Source organism: Acanthisitta chloris, unplaced genomic scaffold (genome assembly GCF_000695815.1).
Source record: "Acanthisitta chloris isolate BGI_N310 unplaced genomic scaffold, ASM69581v1 scaffold2758, whole genome shotgun sequence".
Lineage (NCBI taxonomy): Eukaryota > Metazoa > Chordata > Aves > Passeriformes > Acanthisittidae > Acanthisitta > Acanthisitta chloris.
Window position 1 is genome coordinate 2,053 of NW_008685208.1, and position 17,585 is coordinate 19,637.

The following is a 17,585-nucleotide window of genomic DNA, read 5'->3' on the forward strand; positions in this document are numbered from 1 at the left end:
AATCGAGGGATTTGCTTAAGTTGTCATGATTTCTACATAACTGTTCTGTTAGTAGAATAAATCAGTCTTCCAAAGCAGAATTTACATTTCCAGACCTATGAGCTAGAAGTCTATATATAAATTACTTGTTCAGACTCTTGATAAAGATATATCTAGGGTGCAGTTAATCCTATTCTCAGTTGTCTCTCAGTAATGTCAGATGAACCATGCCTGTTTTTCTCTTTTATTGATGACTTCTAGATAATGAGCTCATGCATTGACATGCACACTTTCAAAATTTAAATGCTAAAAGTTCAGGGAGATGAATCCCACACCTACAGATTGTGTTTGTAGTCTGACCTGATTCTGTTTCTATGCGAGACTAACTTAGCTGTATGGGTTTTTTTAGGCTACTGCACTGGCTGGGGAGACCCACATTACATGACTTTTGATGGACTGTACTACAGTTATCAAGGGAATTGTACATATGTCCTTGTGGAAGAGATTAATAAGAAAGTTGACAACTTTGGTGTCTACATTGATAACTACCACTGCGATGCACGGGACGTAGTCTCTTGTCCTCGGACTCTCATTGTGAGACATGAGACTCAGGAAGTGCGGATAGCAACAGTGCAACCAAATACTCTACAAGTAGAGGTATTAGAGAAAGTTACCACTGATTTCTTGATACAAATATTAATAACACAGCAGCCTGATAATTATATTCACAATGCATAGAGAACAAAATGAAAACCAATGTGGTTTAGATTCAATACCAGTTTAGATTGTAAAATAGGAAAATGGGGAAAAATTTCTACTTATTTTTTTTTAATCTCAAATATTTGTAGTCCATTATGTCTCCTAAATACCAAATGTGGATAAATTGCTAAGAGTTAAGGATATAAAATATATCAATTTATAATTAATGTAACAAAGGAAATCAATCAATGCTGAATGGGAGGAGACAACGTTAAGAGGACATAACGACAAAGTACTGGGCTTAAGCATTTTAAAAAGTACCATTGCTAGCTTTGATTTGTGTCACTTATGTGTTTAGTCCATTGATAAACATGATGTCCCAGCTTTGGAGCTTCAGAATCGGGTGAGAAGTGTTTGTGGGGTGTTTTTGGAGCTTTGTGCAGTTTGTTTGCTTTATTTTTGTACATTACTGTGTGGGAATATTACAAGTTGGGTTGCAGCATATAGCTGAAAATTTGCAACATTTAGACCTCTTTTATTTTTCCCTAAAGCAAAGAAATCTACCATTGCTGAGTAAAAGCAGTAGTGTTACTTCCATAGGTATATCATGGGTACTGTATTAAAATAAATAGTACAGATTTAGGCTTATTTCTTGTATTTAATTTTCCTACAAGAACTTTCCCCTTATGCCAAGAAAGTTAAAACTTTATGCAGTATGAATTTAGGCGAATTTTATATTCCACTTTCACAAGGTCTCCTCAATGCCATAGTCACTCTAATAAGTCTGTTGAGTGTAGGGGTTTAGCCTAATTTGTCAGTGGTTGATAGGCTTTTTTTTTGGCTCAGAGAAAATAAGTTTACTTTCCTGTAACATAAAAGGAAACACAGAGACACTTGTTAGAAATGAAAAGGATATTAATTACCCATACATTCTCTCTGCAATGCAAAGGAACAGTTAATTGTTTTCTAATGTCAAACTAAATATATCTCTCTTTTCTGTTTTCCTTTATTTATTAGGTGACAGTAAACAAACAGCCAGTGGCTTTGCCTTATAAGAAGTTTGGTGTGAGCATCTATGAGTCAGGCATAAATCGTGTTGTGGAAATTCCTGAGCTGAAAATGAATGTGACCTACAACGGTTTGTCCTTTTCCATCAGAATGCCCTACAGCCTGTTTGGCAACAACACTCAGGGACAGTGTGGTAAGGCTTACTCTTGTAATTTTTGTACTCTCAGATAACCACAATGACAACTCTGCTATAAAGATGAATGGAATTTGGTAACAAATCTTTTAGTGAATTCTTTCTCCCCTTGCCAATCTGCTCTGCTATAAAGATGAATGGAATTTGATAACAAATCTGTGAGTGAATTCTTTCTCCCCTTGCCAATCTTAGGTACTTGCAACAACAACACAGCAGATGATTGCAGGTTGCCAAATGGAGACATTGCAGAAAACTGTGAAACCATGGCAGATCATTGGCAGGTTGTTGATCCCTCCAAACCACAGTGCTCTCCAGGCCTAGTTCCTACAAAAACACCTAGCACAACCCCAGCACAACCTTGCAAAGAATCTTCCATCTGTGAGCTTATTTGGGGAAGGTAGGCATTCCTTTCAGTTTTACAAGCTCTTGATCTTCAATTTTAGTGGCAATTTGAGGATTATTGATCAGTTAAATTGTTTCTAACTATTGCTCCATTTCTTTATGGGGTGCTTCCACTCCTCTTTCTAGTTGTTATTTTTTGCTGCTACATTAACCTTTGTCGATGTTCTCATGTTCTTCTACACTGCCATCCCATCCTATGCTTTTGCCTTTCCCTGCGTTCACTTAGCAGAAAACAATATCTAACTGAAAACAGAAATCTTCATTTTCAGAATACCATGTCAGAATTTTAAAAAAAATCCCACGAAATCTTTTCAGAGAGGTAGTTCATGGTTTATCCAATAATATTCATGTAGCTCTTGGACTGAAAATATCGGTGTCTGAGTGTTTTGTAGGTGAGGGGAGAATAGTTTAAGCTATGTTGAGAGGTTACAGTCTAGATAAGTGCTTTCACTAAAAATCTCTCATCAATAGTCCATGTCCACATCTCCTTAATCAGTACTGTTGCCACGTCATAACATGTTAAGCACATTGAAGACTGTATGGATAATTCAGTAACTAAAAATGATAAATATTTCGGTTTCTAGTGTGTTCAAGCCATGCCACGAGTTTGTCCAGCCTGAAAAGTACTATGCAGCCTGTGTTTTCGATAGCTGTGTAGTTCCTGGCTTAGACCTGGAATGCTCAAGTCTGCAGATCTATGCTGCCACCTGTGCTGATCAAGGTGTATGCATTGACTGGAGAGATCACACCAAGGGTGTATGCTGTAAGTATTTGGCCATTTATCTTGACCTGTTAGGGAAGCTTATATGGAACTGTTTCAACAGTAATGTCATACTGCTTTCTGAGCAATGAAGACACCAATAAATCACACCAGCTGCTTTCCTTAAGTAATTTTATGGGTAACAATTTTCCAATGGAAATGACAGATGAGCCTGAAAAAAAGATACCTCTATTGGCTGTGCCCGAAACATCTGTATCAGTACGTACTTTTTTGTACACAGGCAGTTTTGTATTTTGCACAAGCTGATCAGCAGATCACTCTCTATTTAGGGATATATGCATTATTTTTCAGCTGTAGTAAGAAGAGCTCAAAGGGTAAGAATATACTGTTTTTTAAGAACTTGTGAAAAAGTGACTGAAGTAATGAAAACAGTTGCAATCCAGGTGTAGACTCTTGGCTTTGTCTCCTTAATGTAAAGTATGGTGCTATATCTCTATGGCTAAATTGCACAAAATCATTCCATTCAGAGACATGAATCTGGTATCTGATATTTTTTCTCTTAGCTTCTCAAGATTGTCAAAGACACATAGGAAAATGTGTAGACAGTAATTTCTTGGCATAAGATCATGAGGCTTTTATATTATATTGTTACTGAGCTCTTCTTTACTTTTGATCTTCTCTTCCAGCTTACAAATGCCCCTCGAATAAAGAATACAGAGCATGTGGCCCTGTTAAAGAGTTAACCTGCAGAACAAGGTAAAGAATTCCTTCACTGTTGGTTGTAGCTCACACAACTGTTCAATCATATCTAGTGCATAGGTGGATGAGCAAATGCAACCTCCTCTCATGCCTTAAACTGACTGTCAGATTTATTTCCACTGTTCTGTTGATCCTAAATCTGGATGCCTGTACTGTCTATGTTGTTCAGCTATACCAAACACAAACACTGACAAATCCCTAAACTTTTTGCCATTTTATCTTCGCCATAACCCTCCTCTGTGTGCCTATGACAGTAATGGTGTTCCTCTGAACATTTTGTCTCATACAGTCAACAAAATGAAACTTCAACAAAACAAGTGGAAGGCTGCTTCTGTCCTAATGGAACAATGCGGTACGACTCCAGCGTGGATGTCTGCGTGAAAACATGTGGTGAGTTTTACTGCTTCACTTGGATGGATGCATGTTTGTTTCCTCTTTGTTGTTTCCTCCTCATGTATGCATTACTGATCTGACTGTATGCAGTACTCATACAGCAGAGATGTCTAGTGTTACATGACTGATAATGGAAATTTATTTGGTTATTTTCACAGGCTGTGTTGGAGTGGATATGGTACCAAGAGAGGTATGATGCCATATGCTTTCGGATTTCATGTAGAATTTGGGAATGGGGAGGGCAGAGTGGCCTTCACTGATGCAGTCTTATTTTGTGGTCTCCCAGCTTTTTATTCCTGATTTTCCTTCTGTTCTTTTGGATTGGTCACTATGCAATCACTAATTTTATTTTCTTTAATGACAGTTTGGGGAAAGGTTTACAGTGGACTGTCAGGACTGTATTTGCCTGGAAGGTGGACAGGGCATTGTATGTGGGCCTCATAAATGTCCTCAACATGATAAGATCACTTGTGAAGGAGAAGGCTTCTATAAGGTCAATGAAGTCAATCCTGAAGATGCCTGCTGCCCTGTTGTCACCTGCAGTGAGTTTATACCTTTGTTTCTAATCTTTCTGCACCTCTTCAAAATAGAAGTGAAAATAGACTGAGCTACTTTAGCAGCTGAGACCTGCAGCAGGGAGTCAAAAAGTAGTATGTTTTTAAAACCAGCTTATCCAGTGTTAGAGAAAATACATTTTAATATTGCAATGATTTAGCATAACTGAATTTACACTTATGGGACTCAGCATAAGTCAATCAACAGTTCTTGAGTTCAGGACCACAGTTTATTCAAGCAAAGTGCAGATAACTTATGGAATTCTCTGTGGATTTCCATTTTGCAGCTGTTGCCCACAGTCCTGGAGAGAGTAACAGCTACTTCTCTGCACAGAATTGTGATAGTTTATTAACACAGGATAATTACATAGTAGAAAAGGTTTCATTAAGTAATGCAGTGCCCCCCATGCAGTGCCTGCATTTACTATGACAAATGTGTTCCCTTTCTGCAATTTGTTTCTTTGAAGAGAATCTGGACTGTTTCCTAGCAATGGAAAGTTCATCCTAAATGCTTTGATAGACACCTATTACTAGTAGCTGTGATTTAGTGTACTTTCTGGCTTATTTTTGTTTTGTTTTGGTTTTTTTTCTCAGAATGCAATACTAGCTTCTGCACAGCTAAAGCCCCCAAGTGTGCTCTGGGATTTGAAGTTCATTCTTTTATTCCCAGTGGTCAGTGCTGTCCTGTGTACCAATGTGGTAAGTCCCTTGGAGATATATTACAATGATTAGCATTATATATGACATAACTTAGCATTACCCTTGTTAAGATTGCATACAATAGCCTATCAAAGGAGGTATTAAATGCAATCTGATTCCACAAATTAGTTACTATTAACATTGGTTACTACTGCTATAGTTATCACAGCTGGGAAATTAGGTATAGCTCAGGTGACTCAAGTTCAATTTCCCTGATTGCAATTACATTTAAGAACAGCCACAGAATGAAATGGGACTGTGGTATCAGCTTTATTTTGCAAAAAGTTCCTATAAGCCTCCCCTGTAGCAGACAGCTTTACAATGACTGCTTTGTCCTTGGTAGTTGAAGAAGGGAACTACCTGTACCTGTTAAGTGGACATTCTTGGCTATGAACTGGGCTGCATATACTGGACCAATTCTTCCCTTTTTGCAAATGCAGTATAAGATTGTACTTTACACATGTCATATCTGCTACCAGAATTGGGGAATAACCAATGTCTTTGACCATATGAATTGGGATTCATTGTGGAAGAAATGAGTTTGACTAGAGGGGGGTGAGGTCATTTTTCATTCCTTTTTCCCTATGTAAACATTTAACTCCTTGCTTATTAACAGTTCCCAAGGGGGTTTGTGTACACCAGAATGCTGAGTTCATGGTAAGTTCCTGTTTCAACAGTCTTCTAAAAATGCTTAAAAGACCAGTTAGTAGATTTGATCAGAAGTGCTATGAAGAGGTTTATCCAGTACAATCAATATTTAAAAAATTTTCCAATTTCTGTCAGGAGTTCATCAATTTCAAAAAGCCTAAATCTTTTCAGGAAAGGTTGCAGTGTCTGAAAAAAATATAAGAGCTGCTTCTATGACAGTATCAGAGACAGATTAGGGCTAAGTGTGCTTGCATTTTAAAAAGTCAGTCCGTGTTTACTGTCAGTACATCATTGCAGCTTTAGGACTCTGCTTTCAAAAGTGAAAAGATAGGTACATAAGTATTATTCTAAACAAACCTAGATTTCTGATAAAGTCTGTTGAGTCTGGTAATAGTTTTGTTGCAGATATTTGCATGACACCTGTCCTTTTAATATCAGAGATTATCACTGCTATATGGGACTTCAATAAAGACACACATTAAATTATGTTCAGTATTTAAAATGTTGTCTTCATAAATGGCTAGCCAAATAGCCATCCAATAGTCTTCATGGGTTTTTCCTTTTCCGTTGCTTGATTTGACTTTTTTGAAAGTAATAAATGACTGTCACATGTAATATCTTGCTAATATAAGACTTTATGCTTTTTCCTTCAAATTTGTAGCCTAATTCCTCAGTCTTTGTTGATAAGTGTCAGACATGTTTCTGCACTAATGAAGTTAACGTCAACACTCAGCTGAATATCATCTCATGTAAACATGTTCCATGCAACACAAACTGTCAACCGGTAAGTGGCAAATTAAAACAAACAAACAAACCCACCCAAAATACCCACGGATTTGAAAATCAGTTTGATCAATGAGTGGTATTAAGCAAAGGATAGGGAATTGAAGTCCAGAGACCAACTCAGCATGGATAGGATACCAACTGTCCTAGAGAAATTGAAGTCCAGAGACCAACTCCAACATGGATAGGATACCAACTGTCCTAGAGCAATCTACTGCATGCAGCTTGACTGTGTAACTGACAGCAACCAGTTCACATTGGCAGGATTAGCTAGGAAATTTCTGTAGAGCATGTAATGGAGTGATATTTAATTATTAGGCATATTTATTATAGTGCTTTAATTTATTCCATCTAAAACCTGCTTTTATTACTTGTCTCCTGTTGGGTTGGAACATAGAAAGGCACAAATCTAGAGTGCACTTCAAAGCACTATCAATTAGTGGATTAGTATGTTTTAAATTATTTCTCAAAAATGAATCTATTATAATGCTATTTTTTTATGAATTTTATTCTTATTTCTCAAAAATTAATCTATCATAATGCTATTTTTTTATGAATTTTATTTCTAGGGATACGAGCTTCAACCAGTGAAGGGTGAATGTTGTGGAAGGTGTGTGCAGACTAAATGTATTATACATGCAGGAAACAATGCTGAACTCATCCTGAGTGTAAGTATGTGCTACATCCTAGATTCCCAGAGATAAGGCTTAGTGTAAGTTTGCACCTGAAAGGTCCGAGGCTCACCTAAAGCAAAGCCTATCTACAATTTCTTCAGCTGAACATAGTTCTCATGAAATCAAATTTTCTGAAAGGCTCTTCCTGGAATGACAAATCCAATACCATTGGAAGGGGTTTTCTTCCAATGTCTGGAAGCTTGGGCTGTTCTATGTCATTTGATTTCTGTATATTGAAAAACACTAGTAAAGCCTGCATATGGAACAATTTTATTTCCCCTGTAGCGTGAAGGTTCAGGGTTTTTCATAATTACCATGTAACAGTCTGACTTTCCCAGTGCAAAATCCATTGGCATGGATGATTTTGTTAAGGTACCCTATATACTTCAGAGACATTTTTCTTTCTCAAGGAAAATCCAGTGTAAAACTGAAGATTCTTTCCACATACTGCAATACATGTAATAATCTGTATCCAAGATGTCTGTTAACTTCAAAATAATTGACAGTGAAAGAAAAGGAAAGCCATTGTCAGAGGACAAGAAAATTTCTGCCTGAGGTTCCTTTAGCTATCCTTCTTACATTTTGCATTTTGCTTGCAGCCTGGAGAGTTTAAGAATGATCCTAGGAACAACTGCACAATTTATAGCTGCGTAGATGTCCACAACCAGCTTATCTCTTCCACATCTGAGATTACCTGTCCAGCATTTAATGAGGAGAGCTGCAAACCTGTAAGTAAAAGTGAAAGACTTACCCTCTACTCAACGCAGAGATTACCTCAGTTTCATTCAGCCGTCTAGCTAGCAAAAGCAAAATTAAGCTCCTACCCTCTACTCAACACAGAGATTACCTCAGTTTCATTCATCCATCTAGCTAGCAAAAGCAAAATTAAGCTCTGATGACCTTTCACCATAGTTTCTCAGTCAAAAGTTTCTGCTGCATCCATGCACAGACCCATAGAGTATACAAAATGAGGTATCTGGGTGAGAGTTCAACTGGTAACTGTGTCTCAGTAGCCAAAATAGTGGACAGCACTGAGATACTAGTTCTTTGCTGACTGCTTTCTTTGGGGTCCTGTCTCAACCAGAACCATGTTTTCTTGAGCATTACAGAAACACAAGATGCTCAGTCAGTAGGCCACCAGTAACACCATGCATACTTCCCATTCAAATACAGTAGACTCCAAGAAAACACTGTTTGTAATTGTTTCTGAGGAAAAATGCCAGATGTTAACTGTAGACTTCCTTCAAAGAATTATTTTCACAATCCTTTGTAAAGCGATAGATTTCAAGACTGGAAGAGACTGTTAACTTTGCTTATTCAGAACAATGCCAGAGTTTTCTCTGATTATTCCCAAGCATTGAGGAGTTGCTCTCCTCAGTTATATGTCTAAAATCCTGATTTCCAGGCATTGAGGAGTTACTCTCCTCAGTTATATGTCTAAAATCCTCTTTAATACAGGGAAATAAAGTAATATAATTTTTTCTGTTTCTTTCTTCTTTCAGGGAACTGTTTCGTTCCTGCCTAATGGTTGCTGCAAAACCTGTAAGTATGCCTGTATCTGAATCAACAATACAGAGAATGAATTGTCTTCTTAAATCAACCCATTTTCGAGCCATGGACGCTGATAGATTTGTATTTAAATAGATACTTTAATATTTATGTTTGTTATTCCAAGCATTCACTGTCTGATCTCTCAGGAAAAGCTTAAGTTGAAGCAGAAAAACCACTTAAGACAATTCTTTGAGTGCACTAGCAAAGCCCAGAGGATGCTAAACTGCAAGGAACTTCTGGAGCTATTTCACTGGAAGTGTTTTCTGATCTTTCCCTGTAGGTGCACCTCTGGACAGCCGTACACCGTGCTCTGTCCGTCAAAGAGAAGACTTCATTGTCTATCAGGGCTGCCGTTCTGTGGACAGAGTTGTCATGACTGAATGTGAAGGAACATGTGGAACTTTCTCACTGTAAGTAAACTTACTGGACAATGAGATTTAGATACTGCTGGCACTGAGCTTGTTTGTATAAAAGGAACAATAAATAGGCAGACTACAGAATGGTAGAAGACCTGGAACTATCTGCTCTCCAAATCATGGACAGAAAATCATGAAATCTGTGGCTGAACAGTTGAGTCGTCTTAATACAAAGCAGGAAAGTGTATTAAATTGCCTTGGGATTCAGACAGCTATGATAAAGTCTATTCATCCATTAAGAGCTGGCTTGTCTGTCATTGTGTCAGACCACCTTGGCTAGAAATCATCACAAAAGAACACAGATTGTTTCCTGTAATGGGAATGAGCCCAGAGAGCAGCCAGACTTGATGCTCATAAATTGAAAAGCTGCTTCTTGATAACTAACATCTAAAATGGAACACACAGGAAGATTCAAACATGCAAAATTATTACACAGTAAAGAAATCAGAAAACAAATGCTTTAGGGGTGGTGTTAGTACAGTAATTTGACTGTACATTTTTCTCTGAAAATGAGAGAATATACAAAAAGGTGTCTATAAGAAATGGACTATTAGGACACCTAGTAGTGGTCTATTAAAACACTGGAAAGACAATTCTATGACTATTCGGACACCTGGTAGTGAGCTATTAAAACACTGGAAAGACAATTCTAACTTCCCAAAGAAACTGTCACCTGCTAGCTATCACTGGCTATGCCACGGGGCACCTTATGTGGAAGAAAACTGATCTATAATATCACATGGAACACTGAGTTGCCAGGGAGCTTGTTAGTATTTTGAAATGCCTTATCATCTTAGAGTCTTGTTGTGGTTGTGTCTGCACACAAATACAAGAAAAAGATGGATGCTGACACAGTTTATAGCCTGACATTGGCAGATTCTGTAGGTTAGGAATGGTACGTGGGAAGCTGATGGACACAAGGCTGCAAAAATACTTTGCTGTAAGATAGGAACAGAAAGAGCTGCTGCTTCCCTGTCCTGTTAATACTGCCCTGATGGGGAAACACACATTTTGATTCACATGATGTGGTTGTAGCCTTTGTAGCTAATTCATTGATATGATGCCATTTTAGATGGCATTGTAGCCCTTTGTCTATGCAGTTTTCTTAGCCAGGTCAGGTCTTTGTCTGTCCTTGATTGTTGATCTGGTATATTGAAAATCCATCTGTGCTGGGATTATGAGAGGAATCTGAGGAAGCTGATCTCCCAGAACTCACTGGGATTATTTAACAGGACTCTGGTACCAATTGTTTTAACAGAAAAAAAGAAAAATCCCAGCAAGTGCAATGAACCTTATAAGCTTATTTTTATAATCACTGCTCTGTTAGATGAGCTTGACACTTTCGTTATTCACAACTACAGCTCCTCTCACAGGAGTTCTGTACCTGATTTCACCCTCTCCTTCTGTATGGTGGCTTCTGGCACAGAGTAATATTGCCATTTTCCATGTTTACAGATACTCTGCTGAGGCCAATTCTATGGACCACAGCTGTTCCTGCTGCAGAGAAACAAAAACTACTGTGAAGGACGTGGAACTGAAATGCCCCACTGGAGAAACAATTTCACATAAGTACATATATGTGGAAAGCTGCAGCTGTCAAGACACTGAATGCAGCAGCTCACAATCCAGAGAGCTGCAGAACAAAGAAGAAAATGACAAGGCAAGCACTCTGAACCGTATCAAGAGGGCCATCAGCTTGTCATCAAAATGAAGGCAGAAAAATCTAGCAGCATCCAGCTGAAAGGATTGTGCACCATTGTCACCTTCTTTGACTACTTTTGACTTTGTTTTTCCAAGTTACTCCTTTCTGTTTTCCCTCTGATATATTTTGACCTCACTCTATTTATTTCTGCACAAAATAGGATTACAAATGTATTGTCTTCCAAGTGCAGTCTTTTTTGTGAAAAATTTCTCTCATTAAAGCACATTTCAAAAAACATGGCTTTTGTACTTATTCATGTACTATCTTGATGAGTCTCAGTTAGAAAGGAGTAGAAAAGTTGTTTTTCAAGTTATAAGAAGTCAAGCGATATATTTCCTAAATTTTTGGGGTGTCTATTTCTGGCTCCATAAAAACTGAAATGGTACTGTCCAGAGGACCCAATGTGTAAGGTGGAAGAGAAGTTGATACTGTCTGTCAGATCAAAGCTGAAGATTAATAATGATCATGCAGTGATTCAGATGACTTGGAGAAACTTCTTGTTTAGCACCAGATCTTATGGGAGGGCTGTGTATGTTAGAACTGTCTCAGTTGATCATAATTATGTATTTTCACCAAAAAGGTAGTGCCTCAGGTCTAGGAATATGAAGTTCATTCAGTGCTTCCAGGATGAACAGTTAGTACTAAAGTAAGAGCTCTCCACATTCCAACCTTTGTAAAGCAGGTGCCCAGCTCTAAACTAGTAATCCTAGGCTTCCTCTACAGCAAATGGAGAGCAATAGTAATTTTTTGACAATCATTTGTCTCACAACAAAAGATCTATCCAAAGGAGATTAGCTGAATTACATTCTAAAGTGCCTCTTTATCTGATCTGATTGTAAGGGGAGTTGAAGCAGATTAGCTGGAAGATGTTAATCTCTCTTGTATCATCTGAAGTACAATGAGGGTAAACCACCCCTGCTGTAGGTGAAAAAAAATACTTTTGGTATTATATCAATACTAGCATCTTTGCTACCTAAACGATTGGTGGCACCATTTTGTGCTACTACCAACCTGTCAAATGTGCTGCAGCTTAGAATGCAGACACTGGTAGGAATGCAGAGAAAATTAAACTTCAGAGGTTTTCCAGCTTTGCAATACTATGATTAGAGAGCTAATAACTGGTAGGAATGCACAGAAAATTAAACATCAGAGGTTTTCCAGGTTTGCAATACTATGATTAGAGAGCTAATTTCTGTGGAGTTGGACAGGTAGCTGACCTAAGAAGGAAGTTTTTGTCAGTTTGCAAAGTAAGCTCCAGACCTAATGAAGCCTGGTTTCTGCTTTAGTGCAGGTTTCTAAGGATTTCCATCTCTATGTTCATTGTGAGATGTGACTGAGATTTTTCTCCTGGGGCATTTGCAAAGTCGCTCTCCTCTGTGGATTCTTTGTTGTCTAACAATTTTTTATGCTGACACTACAGCCATACTTTTCCTTTAGGGTTCTTTTTTACAAAAAAACACTTTTCTCAAAATTTGTTGATACTTAACTGTCTTTGAGGTTTCAATTTTTGCAGTTAAATTTGGCTGAAGTCAGCAAATAATTTCTGAAGACAAACAGATACAAGGTGTGATCAGATCTGCCATGTTTTCTTTGGAAAAGAGATAAAATATTACTAGTCATTTTGCTGCACACTATACTTACACTGAAATCTAAGATATGCCTTGCTTTGCTTTTTTTTGTTTGTTCTGTAGTTTTCATGGGCTCTTTCTGTCCCTTTTAGTGATGTGCAAACTAATTCTTAATAAGGAATTTAAAAGATCCTTTACAAAAAACAGAAAGGCTGCAGATTTTGGCTTCACCACTGCAGGGCAGTCTATGGCTAAGAACGTAAAGTCACTTTGGACTGGAAAAGCAAGCTGCCTTTAAAGGGAGTTTGTATTTCATCAAGTAGAGGGTTTTATCTCTGAGAAGAATGAATGCTGTTATTTCCTTACAGACAGTTGTATGCTCTTAGTAAGCACTGAAAAAAAGTAATCTGACAGGATTTTACACGCATGCACAGTGTGTTGTTTCTTACAGTGCTCTGGGTTAGAGCAGCCTTTCAGTTTGTTGCTGGGTCAGTGCTGCCCATAAGCAGGTTCCCAAGCAGATGCTGTCAGAAAATTTTTGCTTACAAGCACTTGGCAGTTCTGGGTCAAACTGTACATGTCAAACCTCCTGCACCCTGAGTAACCTTAGAACTTTGTGGTTCAGTTTGCACCTGTATTGCCAGTGAAACTGGATGACAAAATTGAACAGATTAAACTTTTTCCAGTGGAAAAATCCACAAATAGTCTTTGGGAGAGAAAGGAAGGAAAGAAGCCTTAACTGTGTATCCCTACAAAGAGTAGTAGCAGCAGTGAGCAGCACTTTTTCTCCCCTCTCCCCGCTGCCCTCTCAGAAGTAAATGGAGATCTGTACTATCTGATCCCATGAAGCATTTGGTTTCTTAAGCAAGAGCTGTTGGGTCTGCAGGTCACAAGCAGATTCTTCTGGAAAACTCAGGGAACAAACTGAAAAAAATCTCTCTCAAGGCAATGTCAGCCCTTTAGGGGCTTAGACAAGATAGTGGAACCTTCTGATCCCATTGTCTTCCAGGCAGGACCTGCTGCAAGGGGCCCTAGCAGCTTCATAAAAAGCATTAGTGCTGGAAGGGATTGGTCTTGACTCTCTCTGTTCTCAAAGAGTGACTCCATTCTCCAGCAATTTCCTTGTCTTCCACAGGCTTGTGAAAAGAGAGCAGTAGCAAGAGCACCATGTCATGTCTCCATGCCTGAGTCCTGTGTTCATCTCCTCTTAGAGTTTCTGTCTAGCCTCCCACTTTCACTGGTGGCAAAGGATTCCTTTTTGGTTTGTTTCCTTTTTGTCATCTCCCATTACCTAGCAGTTTTAGTTTTGCCTTGAAAAATGAAGACATCTTGTTAGAAGGCAAGTAGGACTTCAGCCACACAGCCTTTGAAGGCAGCAAAAACCAAGGTCCCAGCTCTTGCTCTCTAAGACCTGCTTGGTTTGGCCTCATTTTAACAAGTTGCCCCTAAGAATGACATGAACAGTGTTCCTCTAAATAGGAGGTTAGAACATGTCTCTGAGTTCCTCAAAGCAGTGCTTGAAACTGCTTGGATGTTCTGGTGAACAAAACAAAACAAAACAAAGCAAATCATGGCCTTACTGCTGCTTTCCCAAAAGGAAGGGTGAGTAGATATGGATGGGCTGAAATTCTCCATTACAGGCTGGAGCTGGGATTTGCCTGTAGCATGATTATTGCCCTGGTTGCCAGGGGCTGTGATTTTGAGTCCTTGCCTCAGGAGAATGCTCCTCCAAGGCAGCTGGAAGCTCAAGCAGATCCTTTCCAGGCAGCTGCAGTCTTATAGAAAGCTTCCCCCAGCACAGAGCTAGATGTGGGACACCACTGCCAAACGCTGGAGTGAAACTGGGTGGGTTGAGTGCAGATCAAGGAGGCTGCTGTTGCCACATGAGTAAAGAGAACTGTGGCTGAGGGCCTCCAGTGCAGCTCTTGACACACTTGGCCACTCTGATAAGCAAAATAAAAAAAGCTCCTTGTTGTATTACATTGTGAGTCCATGGGGGGGGAGGGGTGGATGGGGTGTGGGGGTGGGAAATCCACATAAGTGTTCCCTTAGATGCACCTAAGCCTTCCTTTAAGCAGGTTGTATGCTTTCCTGGAAGCAAGGTGGTTGTAGAATGCAATTTATCTGTGGAACACTTGGGTTTCATTCCCAGTTGTAGTCTTCTTCTCCAAGACAGTTCGAATCTCAATAAATTTACTCCTAGCTACCTGGAGATGCACTGGAAACTCAACGTTGCTCATATGACTCTACAGTGAGAACTTTCATCTGGAATTAAAAAGGAGTGCTCAGAAGATTTGCGGATGAAGTGAGAATAGTTGTTCTGTGAACCGTTACTGAACAAGTGCTTTGAGAACACCAGGGCCAGAAAGGAAAATGTTTGTTAACAATAAGGAAAAATCTCTGCTGCTGTCTGAGGTGAGGCAGGTGGGACTCAGAAGGAGTGGAAAAGTCACATGCAAACCAAGAACTCTTCCCAGAATAATACAAGGTAGGAGTTTCTGACCTGATAAGTACCTTGTTTAGTGATATAACTGTGCACTATAATATTATTATTTTGTGCTGCAGGAGAGGAAGCATAAGATAAAATTGTGGGTATGTTTACTGTTCAACTGTACTTTGCTAAACCACATTTCACTGAACTAAGCACATGCAACTCTGCACATAAACCCCGATGAAAGGACTTCAGTAAAGGCAAAGTCCCAAGTAAATAATTGTGCAGTTACTGTGCTCATTGTACACTGTTTGAACTTGTCTAGCAAAGCAAACTCAGATACTGGAAAACAGACAGAAATAGACTTACAAACTCTGAGATCATAGGAAAGAATATTCTTGTGAGTTTCAGGTCTGAAAAAATGTAAAAAATTTAGATCCCATAACATGGATATACAATTTCTGAAATTTCACCTCCCAGCAGAAGCTTTGAGGAGTTGAGGGGTATTTGAAGGTAGAACAAGTTCTTCAAATAAAGCAGCCCTCTCCCAGGACCGAATTTCCTAAATTAGTTCAATTTTTTCAGTCTACCACAAACAACTGTGTTCTTAACTGGTAACCTCCCAGACTAAGGTCCAACCAGGTCTGATCAGGCTACATAAGCCATATTCCCACCACTAATGTAGAAAATCCTGTAAACTCTTTTTCAGCATCACCCTTTAAAAATTTGTTATGTTCAAACTGAATTTCCTTTAGTGTTCCATTTTTTCATCAATTGTATGTGAAATGCTTGAATTCTTTTCACAAACTTGTCTCTAAAACAGTGAAAAACACTGCAATACTATTTTCATTATCCCAAGACTTTGAGAAAACTCACCAAAGAGTAGAGCTGAGAACTCACAAGGTATTTTTGATATTGCTTCAGTGCAACAGCTTCCATATCTGAATGTCTTTCTGATGCTATGGTTTTGACTAGCCTCCTTTCCACATTTGACAAAGAAATGGGTTCTCCCAACTGCCATTGAGCTTCCCTAGTTCTGGAAAATCACAAATCTTCCAGTGATAAGCAATTACTCTTACAAAGAATACCTTAAACTGATTATTCTGGAGTTTTTTTCCTGGTCATATGATACAGTAAATTTGAAAGGTGAAAATCTTCTCATTTACCTTGAAGGTTAAGCAGGATCAACCATGACAGCCTAATTCAGTTAGTCACACAAACGCTAATCTTCACACATAGAAGAAGCTACTGCCTGACTATACCCAGGCATGAGGCTGACATAATGATAAGAGAAATGTCACAGAGTTTCAAATTGTGCAAAGATTATCTTGTATGTGGGGAGGAAGTCAGAAAAGAAAATTCAGATCCTAAGCAACATACATACAATTACTATATTTGGCAAAAATCAAGTAGAGAGAAAGCATGGCAGGGCTGGTGTTGAGAAGGAGAACCTGTGGATTCACTGTGATGGATTCACCATCCCTGGAGGTTTTCAAGATGAGACTGGATGTGGCACTTTGTGCCATGGTCTAGTAACCATGGTAGGGTTGGACTTGATGATCCTGGAGGTCTTTTCCAACCCGATTGGTCCTATGATTCTATGGTTCTGTGCTTCAAGGCAACAGGAACTGTAATCAAGGAATTTGGCTATGCACAGTGCCTGTGACCCGACATAGCTGTTAGATTTCAATAACCTGTCCTTTTGAGCGTTTGGTTTTGCACAGTGCCTGTGACCCAACATAGCTGCTAGATTTCAATAACCTGTCCTTTTGAGCTAGTGTAGCTGAGCACTTCTTGCCCTTTGTTTGCAGAATCTATGGGAAATGTATGATCATTCTTCTCCTTAAAATCTCAGGGAATCTGAGCTAAACACAGCACATTGGGGGCAGCTATCTTTTGGGTGGCTAATTCTACTTTCAGTAACATACTAAGCAGAGGCCTGGGGAAAGGCTGTGTCCCCATTTGCCTTAGTTTTTCTATCTCTGGATGGTAATTTGGATTTAAAAGAAATGGAAAACTTAAAAGAGGTAAAACTTCTTTGGCTTTAGTGGCTACAGCATTCAAGGCAGGGCTAGATGTGAAACTTGGATGCCATGGTAGCTGTTTATTGCAAAATATTACAGTTCATGCTGGAGGGACCACAATCTCAAGTCCAGTGCACTGACAGGGTCTTAGATTGGGTCCTTAACAGGGACATAGTGTAAGTCCAATTTACAGAAAAAAAACAGGCCAAGGATGCCTAGCTTCTCACCACAACTTGTTCTCTGCCTCACCTTTCTGTCTTTCACAGAATCAAACAGGTTGGAGAAGACCTTCAGGATCATCAAGCCCAACCCTACTGTGGTTACTAGACCATGGCAATAAGTGCCACATCCAGTCTCACCTTAAAAACCTCCAGGGATGGT

General features: G+C 39.0%; 1 protein-coding gene across 1 annotated transcript in view; it reads left to right on the forward strand.

Annotated features, from left to right (window-relative positions):
• Window positions 1-388: 388 nt before the first annotated feature.
• The window catches only part of LOC103806931 (intestinal mucin-like protein), a gene marked incomplete at both ends in the record, with an annotated part of 26,807 nt that continues 9,610 nt past the window's right edge, over window positions 389-17,585 (forward strand). The window contains 16 exons of the mRNA XM_009079642.1: window positions 389-636; window positions 1,037-1,081; window positions 1,696-1,879; window positions 2,072-2,276; window positions 2,866-3,044; window positions 3,689-3,758; window positions 4,051-4,151; window positions 4,313-4,344; window positions 4,519-4,696; window positions 5,303-5,407; window positions 6,024-6,064; window positions 6,717-6,839; window positions 7,408-7,506; window positions 8,112-8,240; window positions 9,015-9,054; window positions 9,344-9,473. Of these exons, the coding sequence (XP_009077890.1) occupies window positions 389-636; window positions 1,037-1,081; window positions 1,696-1,879; window positions 2,072-2,276; window positions 2,866-3,044; window positions 3,689-3,758; window positions 4,051-4,151; window positions 4,313-4,344; window positions 4,519-4,696; window positions 5,303-5,407; window positions 6,024-6,064; window positions 6,717-6,839; window positions 7,408-7,506; window positions 8,112-8,240; window positions 9,015-9,054; window positions 9,344-9,473 (1,909 nt within the window). The remainder of the gene's footprint in view (window positions 637-1,036; window positions 1,082-1,695; window positions 1,880-2,071; window positions 2,277-2,865; window positions 3,045-3,688; window positions 3,759-4,050; window positions 4,152-4,312; window positions 4,345-4,518; window positions 4,697-5,302; window positions 5,408-6,023; window positions 6,065-6,716; window positions 6,840-7,407; window positions 7,507-8,111; window positions 8,241-9,014; window positions 9,055-9,343; window positions 9,474-17,585) is intronic.